The 27,500-nt window shown below is 40.0% G+C and overlaps 2 protein-coding genes across 2 annotated transcripts in view; one reads left to right on the top strand and one right to left on the bottom strand.

The window, feature by feature from the left end:
- Positions 1–12,061, top strand: part of LOC138016587 (fibulin-1-like) — a 52,078-nt gene extending 40,017 nt beyond the window's left edge. The window contains exons 13-20 of the mRNA XM_068863758.1: positions 49–129; positions 1,112–1,240; positions 1,913–2,035; positions 2,651–2,773; positions 4,859–4,969; positions 6,162–6,285; positions 8,787–8,923; positions 10,757–12,061. Of these exons, the coding sequence (XP_068719859.1) occupies positions 49–129; positions 1,112–1,240; positions 1,913–2,035; positions 2,651–2,773; positions 4,859–4,969; positions 6,162–6,285; positions 8,787–8,923; positions 10,757–11,001 (1,073 nt within the window). The 3' untranslated portion in view covers positions 11,002–12,061. The remainder of the gene's footprint in view (positions 1–48; positions 130–1,111; positions 1,241–1,912; positions 2,036–2,650; positions 2,774–4,858; positions 4,970–6,161; positions 6,286–8,786; positions 8,924–10,756) is intronic.
- Positions 12,062–12,671: 610 nt separating this feature from the next.
- Positions 12,672–27,500, bottom strand: part of LOC138016586 (uncharacterized) — a 22,200-nt gene continuing 7,371 nt past the window's right edge. The window contains exons 4-15 of the mRNA XM_068863757.1: positions 27,436–27,500; positions 26,107–26,271; positions 25,588–25,858; positions 24,773–25,044; positions 22,435–22,877; positions 20,145–20,310; positions 19,486–19,675; positions 19,180–19,218; positions 18,604–18,676; positions 17,250–17,302; positions 14,393–14,632; positions 12,672–13,827 (exon numbers count right to left, since the gene is read on the bottom strand). The exon at positions 27,436–27,500 is cut by the window's right edge and continues 192 nt beyond it. Of these exons, the coding sequence (XP_068719858.1) occupies positions 13,748–13,827; positions 14,393–14,632; positions 17,250–17,302; positions 18,604–18,676; positions 19,180–19,218; positions 19,486–19,675; positions 20,145–20,310; positions 22,435–22,877; positions 24,773–25,044; positions 25,588–25,858; positions 26,107–26,271; positions 27,436–27,500 (2,057 nt within the window). The 3' untranslated portion in view covers positions 12,672–13,747. The remainder of the gene's footprint in view (positions 13,828–14,392; positions 14,633–17,249; positions 17,303–18,603; positions 18,677–19,179; positions 19,219–19,485; positions 19,676–20,144; positions 20,311–22,434; positions 22,878–24,772; positions 25,045–25,587; positions 25,859–26,106; positions 26,272–27,435) is intronic.

Below are 27,500 nucleotides of genomic sequence, written 5' to 3'. Positions count from 1 at the left end.
TTTCTTGACGATTAAGCAGTTTCTTTTCTGACTTTATTTCTCTTTTAGGAAAAAACCTCTGTGCAGGGGTTACCTGTCCAAGCGGTTACAGATGCATCATAATAGACGATAACAATTTCCAGTGTAAAGGTGGGTAGCAATTTTTTTATCTACTTTTAAAAGGGTTTCTTTGATTCTGTTTTTGATTTTTTTCTTTCCAATGAACGGAGTCATAGATGAATGAATCATCACGGGAGCATATGAACCCTCAAATGACAAGCTCCCAACATCAGTGGCTTCATAGCATAGTGTCACACTGGCATTGCGAGGTCACGGGTTAAACCCCGTTGAAGTTCTGAATTTTTCAAGCTTCTCTACGCAGTTGCTAAAATAATTGGGTTCATAACTGCGAGGATCATAGCTTCACTTGATCCTTTCTTTTCTTTGGTGAATTCCAGTTTATTTTATTAGATGCATGAATTACGTACAGTGACTACTGCTGTAATATACCTTGTACCCATCTTCTGCTAGTTTAATCCTTATTCTAGCCCTTTAATCGTCAGACCCTGCCTACAATGTTTTGTGTTACCTTCCACACTTTAAAGTCTTCCTCATTGTTACCTTTCCTTGTCTTTCCTTCATTCTTCTCAGTTGTTTAAGTGTCATAATATAACTTCCAATCTCGTGATGTTCCAGAGGGCTCTCAGCTGGAGATCATATCCGCGTTCGTCCATAGTACCGGCGACTCACCGCAATCGTTTCATTGAAATTTTTGTATGCCAAAAGATGGAACTTTGATTTACGTTCACTTCTTGCCTGTTACTTAAAAATATCATAAAAGGAAGCCAAACCGAGCTCAGTGGAGTGACAGATTTATCGAGGTTCATAACAGGCAATAGCCTGGAGTTTGCCGTCATCTAAATATCGAATTTCTAACAGCTAACTTCTAACACTACTTAGAAGCACTAATTTTGAGGAACATTTCGACTCTACAGTCCCAAATGGGACTGTAGAGTCGAAATGTTTCTCAGACGTGCTTTTCAGTTGAATTAAGTTCCAAATAAATTTATTTATTGTTAAATGACCCTGGGTTCAGACCTCCCTAATCATTTTTTTATTTCTTTTTTCGTAGACATTAATGAATGCGAACTGTCCCCACCCAAGTGCCGCAAGGACCAGAGGTGCGTGAATTACCCAGGCGGTCATTACTGCACATGTCAGGACGGATACAGACTCAACAGACGGTCGAACAGATGCGAAGGTTTATCTTTATTACATTAATTACGTTCCACCATTTCGTTTTTCTCCGCCGTAGCCTTCCGTTGGGGTCGAGACGCTTCCGTATATTTCTTGTCCGAGAGGACTTAAAGGAGCAGTGTCACGCTAAAAGACGTCATTGAACACCAAACAATAATGCTGTAGTTTTGTTACCAATAACCATTGAAGTGCACTGAAGGTATTCTTTGTTTTTTGCGGCCAATGATGGAGAGGATGGAAATGGGTTGAAACTTTTGGAGACGATGTGTTCAGAAAGTCGCCAAAAATTACATACGAATAGCTCTTTGTGCCATAAATACATTTTGTATCTTCTCAGTGGGTTGTCAGGAATGTTAAGTGTGAGCTAAAGTACTAATTTACATTATGTTTTACCCAGTTTTGACCTAAAATAATCAAATTTAGCATGACAGTGCCCCTTTAAAACTTAAATCATCTAAAAGGCAGCACTTTCTCCTCCGTTATTTTTAAAGACTATGCATGAGTGTTGGTCCGGTCGAGGTTTGAGCACGCGACCTCTCGCAAGGAGGTCCCATACCCCACGAACTGAACCAACGGGTCGACGGAGAACATACTGTTTAATTTGCAGGGATGTGGAATGCAATGATTAGGACTGAAGAATGTACGAATCTGTTCTGTATTGTTGTTGTTTTTGTAGATATTGATGAATGTACTGAAAAGAGATCAGGGTGTCAGCAGATTTGTGAAAACACAGCGGGTTCATTCGTTTGCAAGTGCAACAGAGGCTTTAGGATGGAAAGGAATCAACGGACCTGCAGTGGTAAGAAATTAAATAGGGGGGGTCTGCCGTTTAGCTCTTCTGTGTCGTCACGTTTGAATGATTGACGTTTGAATTACGATGATGCGTTACTATATGCCGGTATTTACAGCTCTCAATGGTTAATGAAGTGTAAAGGAGCTTTTATTATTGTGTCGATGGTATCCGTAAACGAACTCTGTGATTAGTAAAACTAAGATTCAATGCGTACATTTTAAGGCTGCTCAATGTATTTACGGCGGTAACCTCTTCGATACTTCTGCGATCACAATAAAACATCACGTGAATGGGACAAAAAAAAACCCTGGAGGACCGTGAGGAGAACCAGCAGTAGACTAAATCCTCAAACATCTAAGACTTATTTACACTGATTCTCAGAACATTAATTGTGGACTCTTACGCAATTTGTATGACAAATTAAGGGCGATTCCCTTGTAATAACTATGGGGGATACCGATTTTTGATTCCGATTTCGGGAATATCGACCTCAAGCCGTGATTTAGCCACACTGGTGCAAGCAAGTCCGGCACCCATCTTTTTAGCATTAAGGTAAAACAGTCATCGCAGTGGAAGACTGACAGGAAAATGTGATAAGTTTAATGTGTTACTTCCTATCAGATATAGACGAGTGCCTTCAAGGTAGATCAGGATGTTCCCAAGTGTGCCAGAATACGATAGGATCGTTTGTCTGCAGATGTAAGAGGGGATTCGTACTGAGTTCAGATGGACGAAGCTGTGCGGGTATGCATACTTTTATCATCTCATTTTCACTCTCCATTACTTTTGTAGGGGTTTACGAGAGGTAACTCTTAACTACACGCTAAACTGTTGCTAATACCAATTTTAAAAAAATGTGCATCAAGTCCTCTTTATTCTACGATTATCATTTGTCTTCCCTACCAGTTCGGTTTTCTTGAACATCTTTCCCTGTTACTCGAATCCAGATTGATCATTGGCCTAATAAGGGAAGCCTTATCAAAAATTATGATAACATCAGCATTTTTATTGCTTTTTCCCAATGTCTACAAACCTTTAAAGGCGTAGCCTGCGTAGCAAGCGTTACTGTTAGAAAGAAGAGCTCCCAAACGATTTTCCGCAAACTGGCCGCCCCAAACTTGGGGCAAGGGACTGAGGGGACGTTTGCAAGAAGACCCCCTATTTTTGAAAAACCCGTTCGCCCACGAACGGAGGCTTCTGATTGGTGCGGCACAGTCACAATAATTTACAGGTGATAAATATTCGAGCAAAGTATTTCTTGTTAGTTCTAGTGTAACAAAGACAATGGCGGAAGATGTGAATACTTTTACTTCGTGTAGAAGGCACACATGACGTAAAACAATAGAACAAAAATCGTGAAACAATACCTAATCAGAATTCTAGATCCCTAAAGACCCCTAAAGCTTTTGTTACGTCATGTGCGTTTTCTACACGAAGTAAAAGCCGGTTTCATTGGTCTGCTTTGGTGGAGCTTTGCATTTAGCGGGCTTACTACCCAACGAATTCTGTACGATTTATGTTCCTAAATTTCTTATTTTACGAGGGCACGGATTGCATACACGTTCTGAAAATAGGCTGTTGTTTTCGACAACTTCCATTCCAACGGCTCTGCAAATATCAGCTAGAATTTGTCCGTAACTATGTTTTCTTTTCGCTGGTTTAACAAATTCTCGGAAGAAACATAATCACACTGACAAAGTCTGCATTGATCGCTTCGTGTCTCTTCACAGGTAACCCAGGCTCACTGTGTGTAGGTAAATATAGAGTACATATGAGGCGAAGTTTAGGTCTGAAAATTTTCTAGAAAATGGAAATAAAAATCGATAAAACTTACCATGTGGTGAGCTGTTGTTGTCTTTAATACGTACACGACGTTTCGGGAAAAATGGTCCTCGTTCACCTTTCTTCATAGTATAGTAACAAGGTAGGAGACGGAAGCCAGCGTAGGGACTCCGATCGACCCAAAACAAGCACGATTTTTTTCGTGAAAATCGAATCCAGTCGCTAAATAAACACGCCAGGCTCGTGGAACATGAATTTCTCTAAACCATGAATCCACTGAAGCATCTCCAGGTAGCAACGCGAAGCCACCAGACTCCGTAAAACTTGTAAATTAACCTGCTAAAATGGCGGCCAGAAAGCGTTGTACTCGCGAAGTGTCCAATTCAAAATGGCACTGAACTCGGGACGGCCTGGTGACGAGGGGAAGATATGTCCCCCTGGAGGGAGGGGAGTCCCAGATTGCTCAGTGAGTTTTGCATTTAGCAATTTGAGACTCCCCTCCCTCCAGAACTTATTATACTCGTCACCAGGCGTCCAGAGTTCAGTGCCATTTTGAATTGGACACTTCGCGAGTACAACGCTTTCTGGCCGCCATTTTAGCAGGTTAATTTACAAGTTTTACGGAGTCTGGTGGCTTCGCGTTGCTACCTGGAGATGCTTCAGTGGATTCATGGTTTAGAGAAATTCATGTTCCACGAGCCTGGCGTGTTCATTTAGCGACTGGATTCGATTTTCACGAAAAAAATCGTGCTTGTTTTGGGTCGATCGGAGTCCCTACGCTGGCTTCCGTCTCCTACCTTGTTACTATACTATGAAGAAAGGTGAACGAGGACCATTTTTCCCGAAACGTCGTGTACGTATTAAAGATAACAACAGCTCACCACATGGTAAATTTTATCGCTAACCGTGATGCCTGGCCTGGCCGGGGTTGGAACCTGCAACCTCCGGTATGGTAGTGCGATATTCAACCAACTGAGCCACAGTTGCACGGTGGTTGGCGATTTCTTGATGGAGTTTGAATGTTAATACTCGTGTTCTTGTATTTAGACAGGAACGAGTGTGACTCGGTGAGATGTGCTTATCGCTGCATAAACTACAAAGGAGGCTTCCGTTGTGTTTGTCCGAGGGGTTACAACACAACAAACTTTTACTGCTCAGGTAAGTTATGCACAAACCCCTTCAATCCCCTTCATGTCGAGCCATCTCGACACCTTTTCTCGTCGAGCTGAGTCAACTCGGTCACCCTGCTCTCTTGCACCTCAACAAGGAGTTTGTTCCAGACGACCGATCCTCTGAAGTGAAGGCTTTTTTTTTCCTTTCTCTAAATTAGGTTTAGGAATATACAGGTTGATTGAATCTGTTCGTTTCTTTCTTCAAGTATGACAGTTATTGGCCTGAATCCTGATTGTAATTAAATTAATAAAGTGTTTTCATTTAAATTGTCATAGAATTGATTAAATACAAGTCTTTCAATCAGTTTACTTAACAACAGATAAGATTGAGATGGGTCTATACTTATTAGCATCAGCTTTAAAATCATCTTTAAAGATTGGGAAAACTCTAGCATGCTTCGATTCATTTAGTGATTTTTCCTCATATAACGCTTCGCCTCAGTCCGCCGGATCGGACAAGTTGTCACCACGATACAGCAAAGGTCTCGCACTTGCTCGAGAAAATTGAAAATTCCATCCAGCTGCTTTGACAATAACATTTTACCCGACAACTCCATCTCGGTGAAATTACCCGTGTAACTGTTTTTGTGCTTTTAAGGCAATGAGAGATAGCACGCGGTGATCATGTACGTATATTGTTTTGCGATCGAAGATTAAAATTTTCTATTCACTCCATCTTTAAAGCCTGGTTTTCACTAGCGACGCAAGCATAAGCACCAATCACGACCCCAGAGCTCTTATCTTGACTGAAGGAGAAAAGATGTCTGGGGAACCCTGAAACAAAGTGTCTTCTGATTGGTTTTCGTAAAAGCGTCTCTAATTGGTGCATTCATGTTAGCACGAAGAGTGAGCAGGCGCTGTAAGGTTCAAATAGCCAATTTTTGGCTATAAGAACCTTACGGCTCATGTTCTCCTACATAGAGTTTCCCAGTGCCCTGGGTCGATCCGAGGCTCTGGTGACGAGAATGGCATAAGCACAAGCAACACACGCAGGCGATTTACATGTTGTTAATAAGTGTCTATTGTTCGAACAAAAGGCTCTAGTGAACAGCAAGCCACTGAGTTTGCGTTTGCTTCTTGTGCTTATTCTTGCGTCGCTAGTGAAAGGCTTAAATCGCCGTTTGGAAGTTTTAAATATGGCTGTTTTACTGCAGCGGATTGACTATCTGTTTTTTCAGATTTTGATGAATGTGAAGCTGGACTAAAATGTGAACAAGATGAATTCTGCTTTAATACTTACGGCAGCCATAGATGTATGCCTAAATTGAGGTGTCTTTCAGACTATCAGCAGATGTCGGCAACGTAAGTTCACGTGGAAAAGACCACATTACCTTGGTGTTAAGGTGCACCTTAACTCAAATACTTTTAGTTTACAATATTGATCTTCCCACCGAAAGCAAAGATGTTTGACGATCCTTATCTCAAAATTGCGCTTTTTATCTGCCGGGCAAGAAGCGCACACTTATCAAAACTAACACTAATTTGGACCCACGACCGTGATGTAAGAGGCATGGGTCTCAGTATTTTCGATTTACGTCACAAACTTTCTTTGAGGTTGTGACTGGAATGGAAAGCAGTTTTGTGACGTAAATTTGAAAATAGACCCATGCCTCTCACATAACGGTCGTGGGCCCAAATTACGGTTCGTTCTGCCAAGTTTACGTGGCTTGCACGGCACAAAAAAAAAGCGAAATTCTGGGTAACAATGTATGTACATTTGTTTGCTTTGGATGGGGAGATTTATATTAGGAACAAAAAATATTTGAGGTTAGGTGCACATTACGTGAAATCCAATTTCCAAATGAGAAATTTTTAGCTCATATTTTTTTTTTTGTTTTGTTTACGATTTACTCAAAACGTTTTTGATTTCTCGAAAAAGCTTGAGTATTCGGGAGTTATCCAGAGAGTTGTTTCCTTTCAAGTTTTCTAAAGATACCCATTTACAGAAAATGGGTTGAGTTTATAACTTTGAAGCGTTTTTAAACGTCTGGTTCAGAGCTGGATTTTTTAATTTTAAGTTTAAAAATAATCCTTATTTCAATTATTTGGATGCAGCGTAGCTCGCGCATTTTCCCGCGAGTGCAACTTCGATCTTATTTTTGTCCATATTTGGGCACAAAATTTGTGTCCTAAAATCCCCAGCTTTGCTCCAAGGAAAAGAGTTGCAAAGTACACTCTTCAAGGTCATGGTGCTTGTGGTTAAGCTTAATTATCAACCACCCAAGAAAAGCATGGCTCCATGGCTCCTTCATTTCAAAGTATACAACAGATTAGTTTTGGAAAGGTGGGGATACGGGGATTCGAAGAATTCTGCACGGTGCAAAACTTTGCCTACAAGACAGTACGATAAAGATCCCCCGATGTCAGAAAAGAAAAAATTGACAAACGCTTTGAAGATAATCGAACGTTTATTGGAGAAAAGATCGAATGTAAGTTGACTGGAGTAATTGGCAGAAGCGGCAAGTTGGGAAAAAACTACTATATAACGAAAAGACTATAGCTAATGATACCGGAATCAATAAAAATATCGGAAAAAGTAGCTGTAAGACAGACATTCAACATGAACGCGACAGTTGTAAGATGTGATGTTAACTAAGAAGAACTTACATCCGTGTCCTGGTATTACTAAGGGTTGCGGCTTGAACCCCGGCGAATATACCCGTGCATTTCTTCACTCCGTGTCACGTATTTCAACTGAAACGTATTTCAGTGACAGTGATGCTCTAAAAATAAAACTTCCTTCAATGTTGCAATAGGAATTACAGGCTTGTTCCCAGGCCCTTTCTTCTCCCCACGCCAAAAGTAGAGAATGTGGCGCATTCATGCACCTTGTTAGCGCGGGGTCCATATTGGCCATAGATAATAGATTTCGTACCCCGATCCTCGAGTTGAAATGTTTAGGAACGAGTTTCGATTGGGCAAAACAATAGTTTTCAGTCCCTCGGGACTCAAAATGGCCGCCGTGTGATTAAAAAAACTTCGATAACTGCTACGGACGGGTGACAGCATAGAACACCTTTGTTTCTGTCATGTCAATGTTATATCGTTTTTTGTAAGGACAGACAAGCTAAATGTCGGCATTCCCACGTGAAGCTTTTACTGTCGCAAATCGTTATGTTATTTACGTAGCCTCGAAATCATGTTTATCTTTTTTTTAAGTAATTGTCATCTTAAAGTAATACAGGTTACGTAGGGTCCGGCGGTATTTTTCCCATTTTTTTTTTTTTTCGGTTTTTAGATTGACCAAATGTACTTCTTTTCAATCTAGTAAGATTTTTTGCCCATCTATGCAACTCTTCGACTTTGTTGTTCCTCGTTCACACAATAACATAGACTTTGCACAGCCCAATCTCGACATATTAACGGCTGGTTCACACAAGCGACCCAAGCGCAGGCACCGACGCAAGAAATGCAAACGCAAACACTCGTTCCATACCTCTAGGATTGACTTCGCCCCCCACCTTAGGATACTCAATTGCGCGTGCGTATTTCAATGTGCTTGCGTTTGCGTTCGACGTGAAATTCCTTGCGCTTACTTTTGGGTCGCTCGTATGAACCAACCTCATAAGCCAGTCCAGGATGAAAATCATCAACTTGAGGATCATGGGAATAAACGCAAATCCTTATTCTTATTTAATCATGTTTATTGATTTTAGTTATTTTTTTATATATCGGAAATAGTCTATTTTGGGGTTTCAGACTGAATCATGGGCATTTCATCTGTCATGAATCTGCCTAAAAGTCGTTGACGTATTCCCGTTCGCATGAGGTACTCATATTGTGCATTCTCTTATACTTTTTAGGAGATGTGACAGAAATTGTGCCGTAGGTGACATATCCTGTTACAACAATAAGGTCATGCGGTACAGCTTGTGGACATTCAGATTACGAAGTAACCAAGCTCCGTCGAGAATCTTCAGTTATCGTATAGTTACCTATAGTAAGTCAATTTTCTTTTTGCTCACTAGATCCTTGTTGTTCGAAACAAATTAGCTTTGGCGTTACATAGTAATGAGTGAAATGATATATGAAATGAATCATATGTTAAACTGCGGATATGAAATCAAGTGAAGCTATGATCCTTGCAGTTATGAAAGCAATTTTAGCAATTGCGTAGAGAAGCCTGAAAAACTCAGGACTTCGACGGGCTTTCATAACTGCGAGGATCATAGCTTAACTTAATTTCATATCCGCAGTAGAAGTCCGTTACATATTGTTAGCTTTTATGTTTTAGTCCGGTTCCTGCTGTTCCTATTGCACCACTTCACTCATCCCCGCGCAGGACCGGTGAAAGGGTTTAGGTGTGAAACAAAAATGATTCTACGAATATTTTGGACCCAAATCTAGTTCTTATCGTCAACTCGACTCACACGCGCTGTTATGTTTTTTTCTGAATTGTGGTGTTCTATACAAGGACCTACGAACTAAAGCTTTGATTACACAGCCATGTGTTCTTCGCTTGTTTTCTTTAATCACAAGTAAATTTATCAATTGGCTACATGCTCATAAGTACATGATAAGAAATTGTATGAACTTCCTAGTGCATTTCGTGATTTATGGGCACGAGTAATGGTTTGAGAACTTTAAAAACATCACGAGTGACCATGAATTACAAAATCCACCAGCAAGTTCAGATAATTTTTATTATTATTATACACTCAACAAAATTGCACCATTGCTGTGCTTCCATAGCAGCTTCGTATATATGCTTTCGTCACTGTCCAATCAGAAACGCCATATTATGTTGATAATACGAACGCTAATTTCATCTCCATTCCTACCCAATTGATCGATCGTCAAAGTGCATCAGATTACCCCTGGCACCATTTGCCTGCACTCTTTTGGCTAAATATAAAATCTGGCGCTGTCTTCCCCTTGGTAAAAATCCTTCCTAGTCAAGGAAGGATACAGACTTGCGTGCGTGGCCCAAACAATGTTGGAAGAGCTGTGCAAATGGATCCAACATTGTTGCGCTACGCCTCTGCGATGACGGGACAAAAGAATTGTTGAGAGTTGTTGGCTCAAAAGTTTGACCAGTTTCAAACTTCCAGCAAAAACTCTCAACAACATTCAACAGCAATTCAACAGGGTGCCCAAACAGACGCAACATGTAACACCCTTTAAGGACGGTGCCTACTATTGTCATTGCGCATACGTTCTGCGCATTTCCAGATACTCGGATTTCCTGTCGGTACTGCTTACTAATGCAGGGATATTTTTGCGCGGTTTAAATTTATGCGGAGAAAGCAGAACTTAGTAAGTGCTCTTGGTATCCAAAAAGAAAATTGGGGGTAACCCTGCATTTTTCAAAGATAATTAAGCTTTAATTTGGAAAGGAACGCCATACGTTGCTTTGTATTTTAAAGCTTTTTGCTAATATTGTTGATTAATTATCTTTGAAAAATGCGTGGTTACCCTCAATTTTCTTTTTGGATTTTAATAACACTTGTTGAGATCTGCTTTTCCCGCATATTCATAAAACCGCGCGAAAATACCTTTGAATTAGTAAGAACCGTCCTTAATGTAGGGAGTTGCCGGCCGACAATGGTTGCAGTCGCATTGGGGAATATACAGTAGTGTTGAAAATCAAGTTCTATTGTTAAGTGTTTCCCAATGAATTAAAAGTACCAGAGAGTTTACACTTGAGTTGTGTCAACACTAATGTTACACTGTGTTAAAATCAAGTGTGACCACAACCATGATGCGTCCGTTTGCACGGGGCCTTAGCTTGCGCAATACAAACAAAATGCCAAAGATTTGTTTCTTGTTTCAGGATACAAAACAGCCCCAATGATAAAATATTACTTCCACCGTGGCAATGCTGAAGGTAATTTCGAAATAATCACACAGGAGGAAAGCAATGGCGTGTTCGCGTATATTCGGAGCAAACGCAAGATCAAGGGGCCCAAGATCATCTACTTAGAGTTTTTTGGTGATGTCACTCATGCAGAGTCTAATGATTTGGCATCACGATTCGTGAATCAAATGTACGTGTTCGTATCGCGTCACGAATTTTAAGTGGTTTCCTTGAGTAACGCAAACGAAGGTTGTCTAAGCTTTTTCGTAACAATATAATGTACATGGAAATTCGCTTAAGGCACAGCCATGAACGGCTAGACTGAAGAATAAGAACAGGATATGAAGATTTTTTATAATCACCATATTTCTGATAAGTTAGCAACTTGAGTAATTATTCAGGCTTGAACGAGACTCCAAACCCGGCTCTCACCGTGTGAATACGCTGCCACCAAGAAAGCTAGCAAACTACACATCTGAGCTGTGTGCGGTATAGGTAAACTACATTCATGGACAAATTCCTTTGGAACACTTGCTTTTATTTCACTCCACTACACATTTTTGGGACTTCTGCCGCTTCCCCCCTCCCCCCTAATCAATGTTGGGCATAAACTGGTCCACTTCCAGTCCTGCGCACTGTTTTCACTTCATTTTCCCCAAGCAACATTGAATTGGGTGTGGGAGGAAGGGGGTTGCAATGGAATCCAGAATATGTGATAAAAAGTGAGTTGAAAGATAAAACGCTGAATTGTCCCAAACAATCTGTCCATGATTGTAGCTCCTAGTTTGTTAGATCTTAGAATCTAATCCCGGCTAAAGCCTGTATTTTTTGTAAGGTTTACTTCACCGCTGTGATAAACTTTCTAACCTAACGTCGGAGTGTGTAAAAATATAATTAAGTCTTCTTGAGTTGCGATTTCATGCAAAGAATACTGAAGAATCCTTTTAGTAGCAAAGTGACGGCAAGATGTTCAAGAAAGCAGTTGCGATTTTGAGATTTTGATTTGCGATTTCATGCAAAGAATACTGAAGAATCCTTTTAGTAACAAAGTGACGGCAAGATGTTCAAGAAAGCAGTTTTGCTTTCAAACTACTGAGATCCAGTGGTGTTTAAAGAAATGCATGTTTGCTATAAGCGCCAGCCCAGGCTGTTTATCTCGCGGAAAAAAATCCAGTGCATAAGTTGCATAAGCACATATGTTAAGCCATTTCCAAGGTTTCTGTAACATCTGAATATAAGCTTTACATGAGATGATACTGAATAAAATCCTTCGAAGCGAGATTTTGTGCAATAGGACTTAAAACTGCGCTGTGCGAGCGGTATGCATTTTATTTGAGACTGTGCTCTGCTCTGGCTTTGTACTTCAAAGGAACGGGCCATTAGAAGTAATTGGAGGGGTTGATGACCCCCCTACCCCCCCAAAGTAAAAACTTTTGCAGGGAAAATCCAAGTGCAGGTGCCTAATCGTGCACAGCTTACCAAGTTTACGCTCACCATAAGGTTGTTCACAAGGGCCTTTATTTCCATGAGCTACTTCGGCGTTGCCGGAAACCCCATACCACACTATTTGCAATCATTGTGTGGATTCTTTAACGTCCCACAAAGATCATAAGATGGTTGTGAGACGAGGCCAGCGTTTCCATCACTCTCATCTGTAACGTTTAACCTTAGAAATGCAGCAACGTCTCGTCAGTTGTTTGAAGACCGTGGTGAGAGTATTATTCTGGCTTAAGGTAAACCTACTATCTCGCGCGCGGTAGACCGATGCTAAACCAACTACGCGACAAGCTCTTTGGTTTTAAAACGGTCATTATATTCTTTAGCATGATACTCGAAAACGTTGTACTTCGCTCAATTGTAATTTTTAAAAATATGGATTTCTTAAAACGTATTTTTTCTTAAATCATCGTGTTTATTTCAAACTTTCTGCACAAATCATCAAATAGTACCCTCTTAGTATTTCGCTCTGCGAATTTTTGTTCTACAAGCATCCAATGAAGGTGAAGATCTAATGTCCTATTTACAAAGCAGTATAACTATCAAACAATTGTACATGTATCAGCAAAGTGATCGCAATCTACTGACCGAAATGACAATCATCATAAGTCGTAAAACGTTAGCGATTTACTCATGGAGAAAAGAGTTACCATTCAATAGGCCAGGGCCCGATTGTTTGAAAGCCGATGAACTTAATCCAGGATTAGCGTAAACTTTGGTTTCATTTTTTCAACTTTTGGTCGAAAGTCTCTTTTGCTAATTTTTGTTTTTCACGATTGATTTCTTCTAATGTGAAGTTTTTCCCAAAATTAACGTTGAACAACATTTGGAAGCAGAGAAATAAACTCCTTGGTTAATATTTAATCTGAGATTAGCGTTAAACGGCTTTGGAACAACCGGACCCAGATCTTCAACAACGTTTTGGGTAAACCAAAATTGGGTTGAGCTTCACGTCATGTACATTCGACAGTCGTTGAAGATTTTCTCATAAATATTTGCCTCTTGCAGCGTAGGGATTTGCTAAAAGCAGAACCGTGTTCGGCGCGCTGCCCGTGACAGAACACACGGCCAGTGGCCGGCAGGTTTTCCAAAGTCCATGTTAAGTTCGTCGATCCAGCATCTTCACAATGCAGGGCTGAGAAAGCGTTTTGGTCCATCGTTCAACAATGAAAACACCTCAGTTTAAAACCGGCCGTCAGCACCTAGCCCTGCTATTTGCAAATCCCCTCAGTGTGCACCGTTCTGTTTTTTTCTTAGTCAAGAGCCTACTCAGTTAAAAGCATTTTCAAGGCCGTTCTCAAAACCATGGTTTACGTTTTCAATCTGTCTCGGATCACAATTAGTAACTCATATGAAAACTAATAAAACTGGAAATCACAAGCTAAAAAAGGGTAGTTGAAAAGATTTCCTAACTGTCAGCAAAACAACATCAAGAATGATTTTTTAAAACGTATGGAAAAAAAGTGCTTTTCATTTTCCACAGCATTTCCACTGCGCCTTCAACGTCCAGTCTCCGCCAGAGTTCATCATATACACGCCTGTCATATTCGCTAAAATAAAGAAAATGAATGATATTACTTCAAAAAGAATGGACGCATTTAGAGTCAGAATGTACTATACCTGGATAAACATTTTTATTGTAATCTTCGGTTATCAGATGTAAGGCTCTTTCCTGCTGTGACAGTTTATTTCAATTGCAAAGGTTGGTTGGTTCATGTTCATGACCAATGCGACAGACTGACTCTCAGCAGAGTTGATTGGGTTTTTTTTTTTTATCTCATTGGATTTATACAAATTCTACTCACAGCCACATTTGGGTATGAAAGCTAGTACCAGGAACCCATGGCTATAGGAGTGAACAACACTTACTCCTCAGAGCGTTTTCGCAGACCGATTTAGTTTTAATTTGAATTTCCCGCGAATGAGACTCCTGCAGGAGCCCGATGACCAATCACAAGCAACTAACTTGGTATCATAACGCCACGAACCGGAACTGCCTTTGTTCTTTTGCGGAAAAAGTAGTCTAAAAATAGATCGGTCTGTAAAAGTGTCGTGACATAGGCTTAGTTAATGAGAGTTGTTCACTCCTTGTCATCGGCTCATGCTAGTACTTACCTCCCCACTTGGGTACTGTCCCTTTTGTCTGAAGGCTGTGAGAGTTGTCCTCCTCTATTGTCACCAAGCTTTCGTTGATATTGCTGTTTCGTGTCTTGGCTTCTTCCCATATCGCATTCGCTATACCGTACCATGCCTCGTGAGGGCTTCGCTTGCGCATGTAAGCTCTGTTGTTACATGCTATGCCATAAAGGTCGCTTCCATCTTGTCCAATCACGTGACAAACTTGTTGGTCCATGGCTGCAAAATATTTACGATTTCTTGTCGTTAAACTAATATGTAACAACTCAATTATCACGCTAACTGCGTGGCAGTTACCACTTCAAAACAAGTTAACTTGAATTACTCTATATTTTGTCCAGGAACCAGATCTGCTGAATACCTTGAGACAAGATTGTTCGCACGTAACAATTGATAAGTTAGGAGAAAATACTGACGAATTGTTTTTTTCCAAGGTGTGACAGCTCTATGGATTTCACAAACAATAGTTCTGCGAGTGTAAGAATAACTTTTCGATAAAAAATAGTTGGATCAATCCAATAAGTGGAACCTTTATCTGCGCCGTATTTGTAAATTGTCATCCTCCGATACACTCTGGTGCCAGGGGAATTTTTTTCCAAGGTCCGAGGGAACGCTATGAGAGACGAAGGCAGAGTCCGATGACCCTCCCAGGTCATGGTCTTTAAAACGCTCAGTGTTGTCTCGGAGCTTGTAAAAAAATTTCCCTGGTACCAAGGGTACCTGCAACATTGCCTTGATCGTTTTCTTTGGCTCAATAAATTCGGTCATCAGGTTGTATACTACTTTAGTATAATTAAAAAGGTGATTATTGAAAATTCTCTACGCCGATTGTTTGCAATTGAGATGGTTATTACGTGATAATCACCTAAGCGGCTTTATCAAAATGGCCGCAAGCTGTTTTGTCGAGGTGACTGACGAAGAAATTAATTGTTTAATAGAAAATGCACATTTTTCAAATAATCACCCATGTAGTTATACTGAAACAATTATTTACCTCAGACTCAGTGAATATCGGTGAATAAAAACTAAGACTTCGTCTCGGTTTTTATTCATCGATATTCACCTCGCCTTCGGCGAATAATTGTTAAGTATGATTGCGCTAAGTCTTGGCAAGATGAAGAAAGGTGTGGCGGGAGATAAAATTTATCAAGCATCGAAAAGCTCAGAATTCAATAGGTTCAAAATATGATAAAACAACTACTTCATTTGCCCTTTTTGAATATGAAATTGGTTATAGCCAACTCATACGTAAGGCGCGCTTGTGGAATAACTGTTAGATCAACGACCGGCACTACACGAAAGGATGGTAATGGTTAACAACTATTCACCGAAATGAAGGTGGCTAGTGGTGGATATTTTGCCAGTATGTAAGTAAGTATCATCCTCTAGCCAGGTGAAAATAGAGGTGAAAGTTGTTTTAGTATATACCAAAACTGTGAGAGATGGCACAAAAATATGATTTGAACTCATTTATTTCTGAAACGATTGTAATATTTTTGGGTGCAAATCCCGTGCGAGTTGCTAGCGCTCGGAGGTGAATAGAAAATTAAATTCGGAATTTGAGTAGCCATAAGTGCGCACCTTTAACGCTATCCACTGTTTTAGAGAGCTTTCCTTTTGTCAGAGCTGGCCGACCAGACTTATCATTTTGCAAAGAAAATGCAACAATTTGAAGGAACATTTGCATGATAATCCCTCGCAATGTTCTGGAGGAGTACATTTCATCCTCGAAGAGTGTTGATTTGAAGGCGTTGTAGAGTGCCCTGTCTGGCCCGTCAGTTCTGTCAAATTGCGTCTCTTGATATTTAACAATTAGACCCGTAGCCCGCAAGGGCTACGGGTCAATTCGCCTCATGGGCTATTGACCTGTGGCCCTTGAGGGCGAAGGGTCTAATTGTTTTACTATCACCCAACTAGTAGGACAGAAAAGGCAATAATAAAGTTAGCAAATGCAGGTTGAAGAAATGTTTATTTGGGAATAAAACGAAAAAAAGCGTCACGCTTTCGCTAGTAGCGTAGCCAATCAAAATGCAGGATTTGCATTAGTCCACTAGTTGGGTGATACTAAATACTAATATCTACCAGTATATGCTAAAACATTGGGTAGCGTTGAACGCGCTCCGCTGATTGGCTACTCAAACTCCGGATATCCTTTGCAATTAACCTCCGAGCAGTCCGCGCGGAATTTACGACCTAAAGTATTGTAATCTTTGCAGGAATAAATGAGTTAAAATCATCTTTTTGTGCCATATTATCTCATTGTTTTAGTATATACTAAAACAGTAAATATCTACCACTAGCCACCTCCACTTCGGTGAATAGTTGTTAAATATCGATCGAAACTCTACTGAACTGTATCCAGAGATACGATAAGAAAGTACTAGAAGTTATTGCGAGATACCAGTAGCACTACATTAAAAAAACTGGTTTAATTCAGATGGTCTAATCCTGTAATTTTCACATGTATAATGAAAACAATCATTTACAGCATAAATGAGGCTCCGAGCGGCAAAGAAGCGCATCTCCGTTACATTTTAGCTGTTATGCTTACACCCTTTTAAGTTTTACCGCCATTCATCAGGTGTGCTCTTAGAGCACTTCCGGTTGGTTTTACTTGATGAAGGAAGAAACCCTCATTATGGAAGGTGTCTAGCAGGCCAGAAAAACAAGAAAACAAGGCCACTTTGAGCTGTGGGATGAAGAATCGAAGCAAAATATTGTAGAGAACAAAGAAACTTGGAAAAAGACATTACTGATATTCTTGAGAATCAAAAAGCAGGCATTATTCCTAATTATTACAGGAAACATGGAAACACTTCCTTATTTTCTTCCTTACCAGTCCATATGACTGCCTTGTTTGATGATGTCGAAAAACAGCTTGACGACGTCCTTGAGAAAAATTCATGGATATGAGAGTTTTAAATGTGTTATATCTATTTTGTTATCGCCATTGATTTTTGAGAAAGTTACCTACTGCAGTGGATCTAGCTTGGTGTCTAAAATAAGGTTTGGTTTGCATCACATGGCTTAAACACGAAAAAGGACCATAAAAGGAGCGGTGCCATCATTTGTCAATCAAACATGGCATGGTCGCTTGCGGAACTCAATACACGTTTGTTCAGAAAAACTCTTCAATTTTTACGAGACGCTGTTCAGTTGGTTATCCTGTATTTTGATATGTTAAATAACTGTTATCATCACCATGGATAAATCTTCAACGCGTTCCGGCTGTCTTTCCACGCCATTTTTGATAATTAGCTGTTCTTGGATGCGGAATCTCACTTAGAACAAAAGCAAGGAGGAAGGGGAAACAACTTCTTTTACTGCACGTTTTTTAGGTGCATCTTAACTAACCATGAGTTGCTGTTGCGCCTTGTTCTCTTCCAAGGTTCTGAGTAAAGACCGTATTCATAAATGGCGGCCAAGAAATTATTCTTTTTCTTTGTGTTGATCATCCTCACTAGCTTGAACAAACGTGTACTGAGTTGTTAGCGTGACGATTAACTCTAAATCTAAATATTCCAGCACACGGCAAGGTCCCTTTTTGACTTATTGCTGTTTCTGCTTAGGTGGCCCCATACTCCACAAGCCTTCTTGAAGACATCACCACAAAGCCGGAAACTTCTGCTGGAGAGAACAGGACAGCCACAACACCGGGGACTTCATCCCCTACTCCTCTCGAAAAGTGTGTGGGTTCTTTAACGTCCCACAGATAAGTTATAAATATGGAAGAAATTTGTGATACGGGGCCTACGGTTTATAGTCCTTATCTGAGAAGATGTGAAAGTCTAACCATTTGCGGATGTACGTAATTACAACGGCAGCACTTTCTCCTCAGTTATTTTAATTAAGACCCTGAACGTTGGTCGGTTTTTCCGCGACCTCCCGCGTGACAGCCCGATGCTCAACCAACTGAGCCACCAGTGTGCGGTGCATCATAACAGCTGTGGGCCTGCATAAGGGGTCTACCGTCGTTTCAAAGTTTGTTTGACTTTGACATGACGATATAATGCAATGATTATGACTGAACGTATTAAGGTTTGACTACTTGGCCTCAAGCCAAGTACAAAACTAATTCAAAATAAGGAGATGCTACGCATTCTGGTTCTTTGAAAGAAATCCGCTTGACCGCAATATGTTGAACGATCATAGCTTTTATTTCCATAACTTTTTTTCAGTCAACTTCTTACCTCTCTTTTGATTGCTGACAAATGTAGACAATATCATTTGTTGAGTCCAAAAGAAATCCTCGTTTGTAAGTCTCTTCAAGAAAAAAAAGAAAAGAAGAGAGATCCCATGGTTAAACATCGGTTTTTCGCTCCTTCGTAACTCACATATTCCTTTGTGCAACAAGTCTGTATTTCTTTTCTTGCTCGTCATGGATTAGGTAATCATCACAAGAAAGGTTGGCAGATGACTAGTTTGCAGACCTGCATGGGTGTGGCATGAAGTCGTCAACTGATCAGTTGCGCCAGTTGCTCAACTTTACATACGTATAATCAGCCAGTCGGGCAAATCAGCCAGTCGTCCAATCAGTCAGTAAGCTAGTTAAGTTACTCAGCCAGTGATCGAGTCAGTCAATCAGCCAATCGAAACTCACAGTCACTCAGTCAACCAGCTAGCTACTCATTCGGTCAGTCATTCAACCAGTACAGTCCACAAGTCAGCGCGTCAATTCTCCGGTCAACATATCAACCGATCAGTTAATTAACTAGTCAGTCAGTTAATGAGCGGAATACTCTACAGGCGTAAAATAACCCACGTACCGGGCAAACCAGATGGTGTTACTTCAGGAGCACCTTTTCCTATAAGATTTAAAATAAATTAAAACACTTGGTGTAAATTTTAGTGGAGTTTGAAACTCCTATGAAAGTTAGGATAATGAATCACGTTTAGCTCTGGTTGAAAATACCATAGTTGCTGTAACGCAGTAATTACAATCGCACTTATACAGTTTGCAATATTCCCCCAATATTTTTATGGCTAAAGTTTGGCAATACAAAGCATTTTTTACCTAATTAGCACAGGAGTTCATATTAAAACGGCAAGTCTTTCCATTGAGCGCAACCCACCTGGTGACGTGAACTTGAGGGAGACTGGAACAAGTGGAGCACCAAACACCGCTGACAAGCTGTATGGACTGTAGGAAAGTTGTATTGGGGACACCGCATAATTATCGCCAGGAGGCATTAAGCCATCAGGATCCAATTCCCCTTCCACAGAGAAGGAAAACTGATCCAAGAAATGTAGCTTCTTGTTAAACTAAAAATAGTAAGGTAATAGTAATTTTCAGCGTTAGTCCCAGCTTCATTCGAGCCATTTTTTGTGCAGAAGAATTTTGTTAAGATTTCTTATCATTACAGTTATGAACCGGTTTCGTAAGCGATAACGATATCAAAGCCCACGTTAAATAGTCCATTTTACAGTTGTTTGCTTAGTTACCTGGACTATGAATGAAAGTGAGGCTTCACTGCTTTTCTTATGTAAATTCTTACTAATTAGCATGACAACAACATCATTAACATAAGAAAAGGAGGGAGGTCTGTAACATAACAGGGTCAACACCAGCCTCACTTTCATTTAAGGGCCAGGTAACTAAGCACACAACTGTAAAGAGGTTTATTCCGCATTTCAAATATATGTCTTTGCTATCAAATATCTTCATATCCACATCTTTTACGGAATTGTTAAGAAAATTCAAGTACGAGTGCATGTGTTATGAAAAACTTACGCTAAATTTGGGTCCCTGCTGCGTATGCTGGTAGGACAACTCTTCGTGGGGACCAGGCTGTGAAAAACGTACATAAGGTGGCATCATCCAGAACACGTTGACGTTGTCCGCATATTGTTGCGAGGTATGGGCATGGGACACGGTACCGTTGAAATAAACTATGGAGCTGAAAGGAAGGAAGCGCGAAAGTATTGGCAAAAACCATTGTTTTCAATTGACAAGAGTTCATGACTAGGAGCTTTTTTACAGACCGAGTTAATATTAGATTGATTTTCCCGCGAAAGCAGACCTTTCCAGCTGATTACAAGTGTTGCGTGAGATTTATTAGTACCCATGGGATTGAGAATGGTCACTCGTGCAAACCAAATCTTATTTAAGAACTCGTCAAAAACAGCTTGATCTGTGAAATTATCGGAGTTGTAGGCTCCTAGTTATGGGCTCTTGCAATTGACCATTCTCAATCAACCGCCTATTGACAATGTAAATGCGAAAAAAGACTTTAAAATAACTTTTTCCATTTCAGAAACCTTTAAAAACACAATTTTCTTCGCCGTCAGTGCTTGTCAGAAATTTCTCTCGGAATTGAAAGGCATTGATGTCCGAAAAAGCAAAGAAAACATTCCCTGCCATCACTAAACAAAGAATTGAGTCATCGCTTATTGATCTGATTTACTGCTTAATGACTTCCTAGTGCTACTATTCTGAGCCATCAATTGAAGTCATACTGGAACTGAAATAAAAGCAAATAAAAGAGCGTTTTCACATGACGTCACGGCAGCCATGTTGGTGTTCCAAAACAAAGAAACGGCGGCCATATTGTTGTACCAAACTAATCCCCTTGGAATTGAACTCTATTTTCATGCAAATAGTTTCTTTTGTTTCATCAAATTAGCACCATTTTAGTGACGTGAGTGAAAACGCTCTATATGTTATTGGCATCACAGGCACCCCAGGCTCGGGGGGTAAATTAAAGTGCCCCTAACCCCAAAATACTTTTTTCGCTAAAATGAATCTTTGCACCTGTTCGAAACGCATTGCGGCCATTTTTTCATTTTTCTAACAAATCCTGCCATTTTATAGGCTTCGAAAGTTGCAAAAATCCAATCATCTTTTGTTCAGAACCGAGTCAGAAGGGGAGTGGGTCTATTCCTGATGTGACGTCAAAAACTGATTTACATTGCATTAACTCTTTGTAAAAATGCATGCAAAGTAGATTGTAATGTCACATCAGGAATAGATCCACTCCCCTTCTGACTCGGTCGTGAACAAAAGATGCTTGGATTTTCGCAACTTTCGAAGCCTGTAAAATAGCAGGATTAGTTAGAAAAAGCAAAAAAATGATCGCATTGCGTCTCGAACAGGTGCAAAGATTCATTTAAGCGAAAAAAATATTTTGGGGTTAGGGGCACTTTAAACTAACAAGGATTCGTATGGGAATTTCAGATATAACAAACTCAAAAAGATATTTACAGGCAAAAGTTCTCAAAATCCTTCGAGGCTTACAAGAGTTTGGACACGGCAGCAAGTCAACCGTTCGATTGATTCTCGATACGGTGAGAGCAAATCAGTAAAAGGTTGACTTTGCGTGTCCAGATTCGTTGTAAGCGAGCCTCGAAGAATTTGGAATATTTGAACAATTGGTACTCGCTGGACCTTGAAACTTAGTCAAAGAGAAATAAATGTATCCCTGTGGCCATAGCCGGAGTTTGAGCATGACTGATGCGGGAGAAGTGTGATTATTAGGCGAGATGTGAGGTAAGCTAGAAATTACTTTCCAGCTTCTCCTTTACTTATGTACGAGCGACAACCCTGGAAGCTGAGAAGTCGCTTAAATTGCGTTAAATCAGGAACAGAAAACGAGAAAGTCACCGGCACAATAAAGTTCGGCTTTTTTATTGAGAGCTTTTGCGTGCAAATATCTTTTTGAATGAGTTTGTTATCGAGATTCCCATACAAATCCTTATCATTTTTACCCTCCAAGTCTTTGTTGACCGTGTTGGCATAAACCCGGGGAAACTCGATCAGAACAAGGGACGATTGGAACAAGAGACGATTGGTTTTGGCTGAGAGAGTCGAACGCAGCCAGACAATTATAGGTGGTAACATGTTCGACAATAGTGGACGGCACACAAATGCGCTGCAGTAACCTATCAGGAGTTTTTTAAATGATGTCGTAACTTAAAGTATTCTCACTAGAGAAAACAAAACATCAGTGCTTCATAAAATTATTCTTCTCAACAGGCGAATCTACGTTTATATCCAAAGCTGTATTTATAGAGTTTACTTTCACCTTCTTTTCAGACTTGTGGCATCTTTGCATTCCTGTTGAGTACCATTAAGGGTGCATGTAGCTGAAACTTGCAAAACCGGTCTCCTGGACAGAGGTACGTCAGCTATCAGAGCAACGTCCCCAATCCACATCATTCGCTTGCCACCGCGAACCCCTACCCCAACCCAGTGCTTTGACCCATTCGTAACGTTTGCGTGATCATTAACAATGATCTCAAATTCCATCGCTATCTTGTTATCGGGGTGATCTGCGACTCCGTATTCATTTCCGACCGTACCGAAGTCCAGCACACCGCGGTCGTAGAGTTTCGGATCTCCGACAGTGGAGTTCAATTTTGCCGTTACCTTGCTTAGAGCGATATGGTTCTGGATGTTTTTACCCACCGAGTTGACTTTGAAATATACAAGGGACATGATTGATGTTCCATTCACTGGAAGGATCACCTGAAATAAAACATGCAAATGTAAGTAATCAAATATGTATCAAGAGAGGATCGGATAAAGTAAGAGAACGGATCCCCCATATATGGCCACTTCCAATGATAGTTTTTTTAAAATCTAATGTTAGCTACGCAGCTATTTTTAGAGAGGCAACTGATTGGCTAGTTGTAATGACGTAATACATTTTTAAATATGCGCGGCATTGGGAAGGAGAACTCGAAATAGCTTTGCGAAACTAAGGGTGCGTTCGATTGACCGTATTCCGGAATAAGAATTGCATGGAACATAAGGTAGAAATCCTTCGTTTTTACGGTGATTCACATAAAAATTGTCAAACATCCGCTAAAATGCTCTTTTAAACATATGTTTGTTGTCCTTGCTGCTTCGAAGCGCGCCAAACATACCGTTTTAATCATCACTCCTCGTATTCTTATTCCGGAATAGGGTCAATCGAACGCGCCCTAACATTAGACTTTAAAAAACTATGATGCGGCATGGAGATCCGTTCTCTTGCGTCATGCACTCTACTCTCTTGATATGTTGTATATATTCACGCAAAGTTTCTCTCATTTACATATTAATTTACACACTGGCATTCCTTGTGGCAGTAACAGTATTATTTTCGGTCAGAAAGAAATAATGAAATAATCGAAATAGGAACTCAAACATGGTAACTCATAAACGTCTTCTTGGCTAATGTCGCTTAACAGTAGTGTAGCAGCTCTAGTAACCTGTTATTGTTTAGTATTGTAGGCAGCTTCTATTGTTTTTAAGTCTAAGTCATTGTTTCAATTGTTTACTCTTTCGTTTTTGGCTAGGTTAGCGAGCCAATCACATTATACGTTACGAGAGCTGTTACATCACCATTGCTGAACGCTGATGGGGAATGGGTTCTATACCGGGTTGACGTCACAAATTAATTTGCATTGGTGTTTTCAAAGAACTATTTCAAAGCAAATTAATTTGTGACGTCAACCCGGCATCGAACCTATTTTCCTTCATTGCTGCGTTATGGATCAAAGTATGATCACTTTTCCGGTCTTTGAATACCAATAAAATTTCAATCAAAAGGTTCAGTCTAAAAACAACACGATGTGTTTGGGACGATTTCGGAGAATAAATAGATTGGAAAAGTGTGTTGAGGTGATAGGCACTTTAAATTTCTGCTTAACTGCGATGATCTCCAAATAAATTCCCATTTATTTAAAATTGTACTTTTGCACCAAACAGGGTAAATGCGTCTGCTAATCACTATATTCGTTTGCCTATAGCTACTCGTTTTAATCTGATGGGAAAAATCACAATACTGTTTTGCTGCTATTCATGTTTTGAAGAACCAATAAGGACGTATATTATACCTAACGTCTAATTCGAGTTGGAAATGTCCATTACTAGTGTATCCTGCGAAGCGACTCAGTTGAATGATTGATATGTTTAGTTACATCACGAGAAAGTTAAGGAAACAGAGAGGAGGTCCCCCAGTTTAGCCCTTGGGATATGTTAATTTCAGTTACGTTTTTTTAGGTGTTACGAACGTGGACGTCTGTTTCCCGAGACGTCCACCAGAAAATTCAAAACGGCCTACCGAGTTGAATTACAGTTTGTTTGACGAAAAAAAAAAGAGTTTCGGAAGCAAGGGAAGAAGTATCTCTTGCCCCAAAAGGCATGCGAAATATTTAACAGCCGCCGTCACACAATCCAAGAGAAGTTGGTATGAGGTCCCGTTTAATAGTCGCGGACGTCTCGGGAAACAGACATCCGATCTAAAAATAACTTTTGTGAAATTCACATATCCTGGCCAAAGCCCCTACACTCCTCTCTCTTCTTATTTTCTCATGGTTACATACAAAAGGAACATAATAAATACTGGTAAAATATTCATTATTGTTGTTACTCACCTCCACTGTCACGGTGGAGATCAATCTTATCATCAGAATTTCAAAGAAAAACTTTGCACGGCCTCCAATGCGAATCTGATTGGTTGAAGCGTTATGTTTCAGGCAAAAGACTGGTACCCCAGCAACAAAAGGTGGCGAGACCGTGAAGGTAGTATTCTGCTTTTCGTCCCCTCTGATATTCTTGTACCTTAGCTCTAGAAATATGTTCAGAGTTTCCAGTGGAGAGATATTGTTGCTGACCTCTAATACTAAAGATCCGTCGATTTTCTTTCCTAAAATGACACAAACATTTTCAGTTTCAATCAAGAGTGATTTTGAGAAAAGTGCCTTAACTCCAATTTTTATTTTTTGAAAATTAAATCTCACCTATGTTGAAGTTACCTAACTTATTATTTTAGCCAAGCAAACCGCCTCTTGCTAAGCATCTTACGTAACATACAACATATGAGAACCCTGTTGTTATTTCAGTCGCCAGTCCCCGTAAGATACATTAACGAACCTTCCCGTTATTTATTTATTTATTTATTTATTTATTTATTTATTTATTTATTTATAGGTGATAGACGTTGTTTTATATACATCTTGCGAAACCGATTTTGATCCCCGAACTATAAGTAATTACCCAAGAAAACGAGGATAGTAAGACTTTTATGTAGATTTTAACTCCACTCAACAAAACCAAACTACGGAAATTAACGGTCCGAACTACATAGAATACACCCTATCCAAAATATCATATATGGCTTCAAAAACCGCTTCTAAGAAACTTCTCTCAGGTGCAAAGAGCTTTGTGACAAACCTTTGAAAAGACTCACCCATCGCCAGTTGTGCAACTTCGACTGCATTCGAACTAAAGTTGTCTTTTAGCGTTAAGGGGGTTTCAGAGCCACTGGACATACGCCACGTCCCGCTTAAAATTTTCAGTGAGTTGGAGTTGAAGGAGATCGTCACGTTTTCTGCATCTTCGTACGACGTGTTGTAGGTGTGTTGAACGACCCAGTCGACAACAAGCCTGTCTCCAATCAAATATCGCTTGATGTAGGATTCGTTTCGGGTAGTAAGGTTGGCGATGAGTGATGGCTCGCTCTGAAGAGAAGAACGAAATGCAAAAAGAAGTTTATAAGTGCCTGCTACAGGGCTTTGGCTGTTAATGAAGTACATTACTTATGTTCATGACGTTGGTTCAATGTTTTCACAATAGGAAAATATTTTGATTTCATACAATCATTTATCCTACAATTAACAATAGTGACATTGAAAGTACAGCCGGTTTTACAATAAACTAAAAGATGAAAGCAGCTGTTCTCCATAGACTGATCCTGGCCAATCTTTACCTTGTAAACATAGAGTGCCTCTTGTCCAACCCATAGCATCTGGTATCCACTGCGCATACCTGCTCCAACCCAATGCTTGGAGTTGTTTGCAAGCAAAAGATGATCTCTGATGGTCACATTGTATTGAATGACGATATTGTTGTTTCCCTTGTCGTCACCTAATATCTATAGCGACACAGAACAAAATATAAAAGAAATATAACAAGGCGAACACTCTGTTTCACTGCACAGATGTGGTGATCTGCTGCTACCTTTGCCAAATAAATTGCCTTCGGCAGCCTCTACTGTAAATTTGCCAACAGTAATAGTAACCTTCATAACGCATGGGCCACTTTGAGGTCGCGCAGGGAGACAGAATCGAGAGTGTTGAATTGCATTCAATTTGTGGGACTGTTTTAACGGACGCATTTTCATCATTGCGTGCGCAGAGCAAGAACTCCAGTTGCAAGAAAGCGATATGCCATGAGCTGAGCTTCCTTAACACCACCAGAACATTGTGCAATGGCAATTTGTAAACGATAGCTCGCTTTCCAAGATGCAAAATTGTCCGGAAAACGAAAAGATATGATCAAAAGGTCGGTGAGATCATGGTACACACGATGTTTACGTATTAAACGTTATGAAGATTTAACCCGGAGTTAATTGTTATCGTGCAAGAATATACCAAAGTCTTTTTGCTTTGCAGAATAAACAACTCCATAAACAGTGGCTCATCCGCAAAACAGCCCCACAGTGCAATTCCATAAGACTCTCGACCCTGTCTCCCACGCAACCACAAAGTTGCCAACAGACCGTTTTTCTCATGATAGCATGGTTAATTATTAGAACGGAGTTTGTCGGAGCATCCCGACAGAGGAAAAGGGTGGTGGCTGAATAATAATGAAGGTAATGAATAACGCAGTTGCTTTACTACATTTTCCCATTTCCAAAAAAAATTATCCAAGCAATGAAAGAAAACCCAAGCTACTACGGCAAATTATGCGTTGAAATTTACGCGAGTTCAGTCCGTCACTTTTGATTTTTTTCTTTCAAGTCCAGCGTTTATTATTATTATTATTATTATTATTATTATTATTATTATTATTATTATTATTATTATTATTATTATTATTATTATGTTTGTTAATGTTAATTCTTAACAACATTCTATTGCAAATCATTCCAATCTAAGGACGCTTTTCATTTGACAGAACTGACCAGGCAGACCAGGCATTTGGAGGACTATCTCTACATGTGATCCTTCAAATTGTTGTGTTTTCTTTGCCAACTGTAGGGTCTAGTCCAGTTCTGACGAAATGAAAGCGCCCTAAGTTATATCAATTTACTTACAGTCAAATTTCCAAAATCCAGAGTGGCGCGGTCATTAAAATATGCTCCCTCGCTTGAATCATAAA

Source organism: Montipora capricornis, chromosome 9, assembly GCF_036669925.1.
Source record: "Montipora capricornis isolate CH-2021 chromosome 9, ASM3666992v2, whole genome shotgun sequence".
NCBI lineage: Eukaryota > Metazoa > Cnidaria > Anthozoa > Scleractinia > Acroporidae > Montipora > Montipora capricornis.
This window is presented reverse-complemented; position numbering and strand designations above follow the sequence as displayed.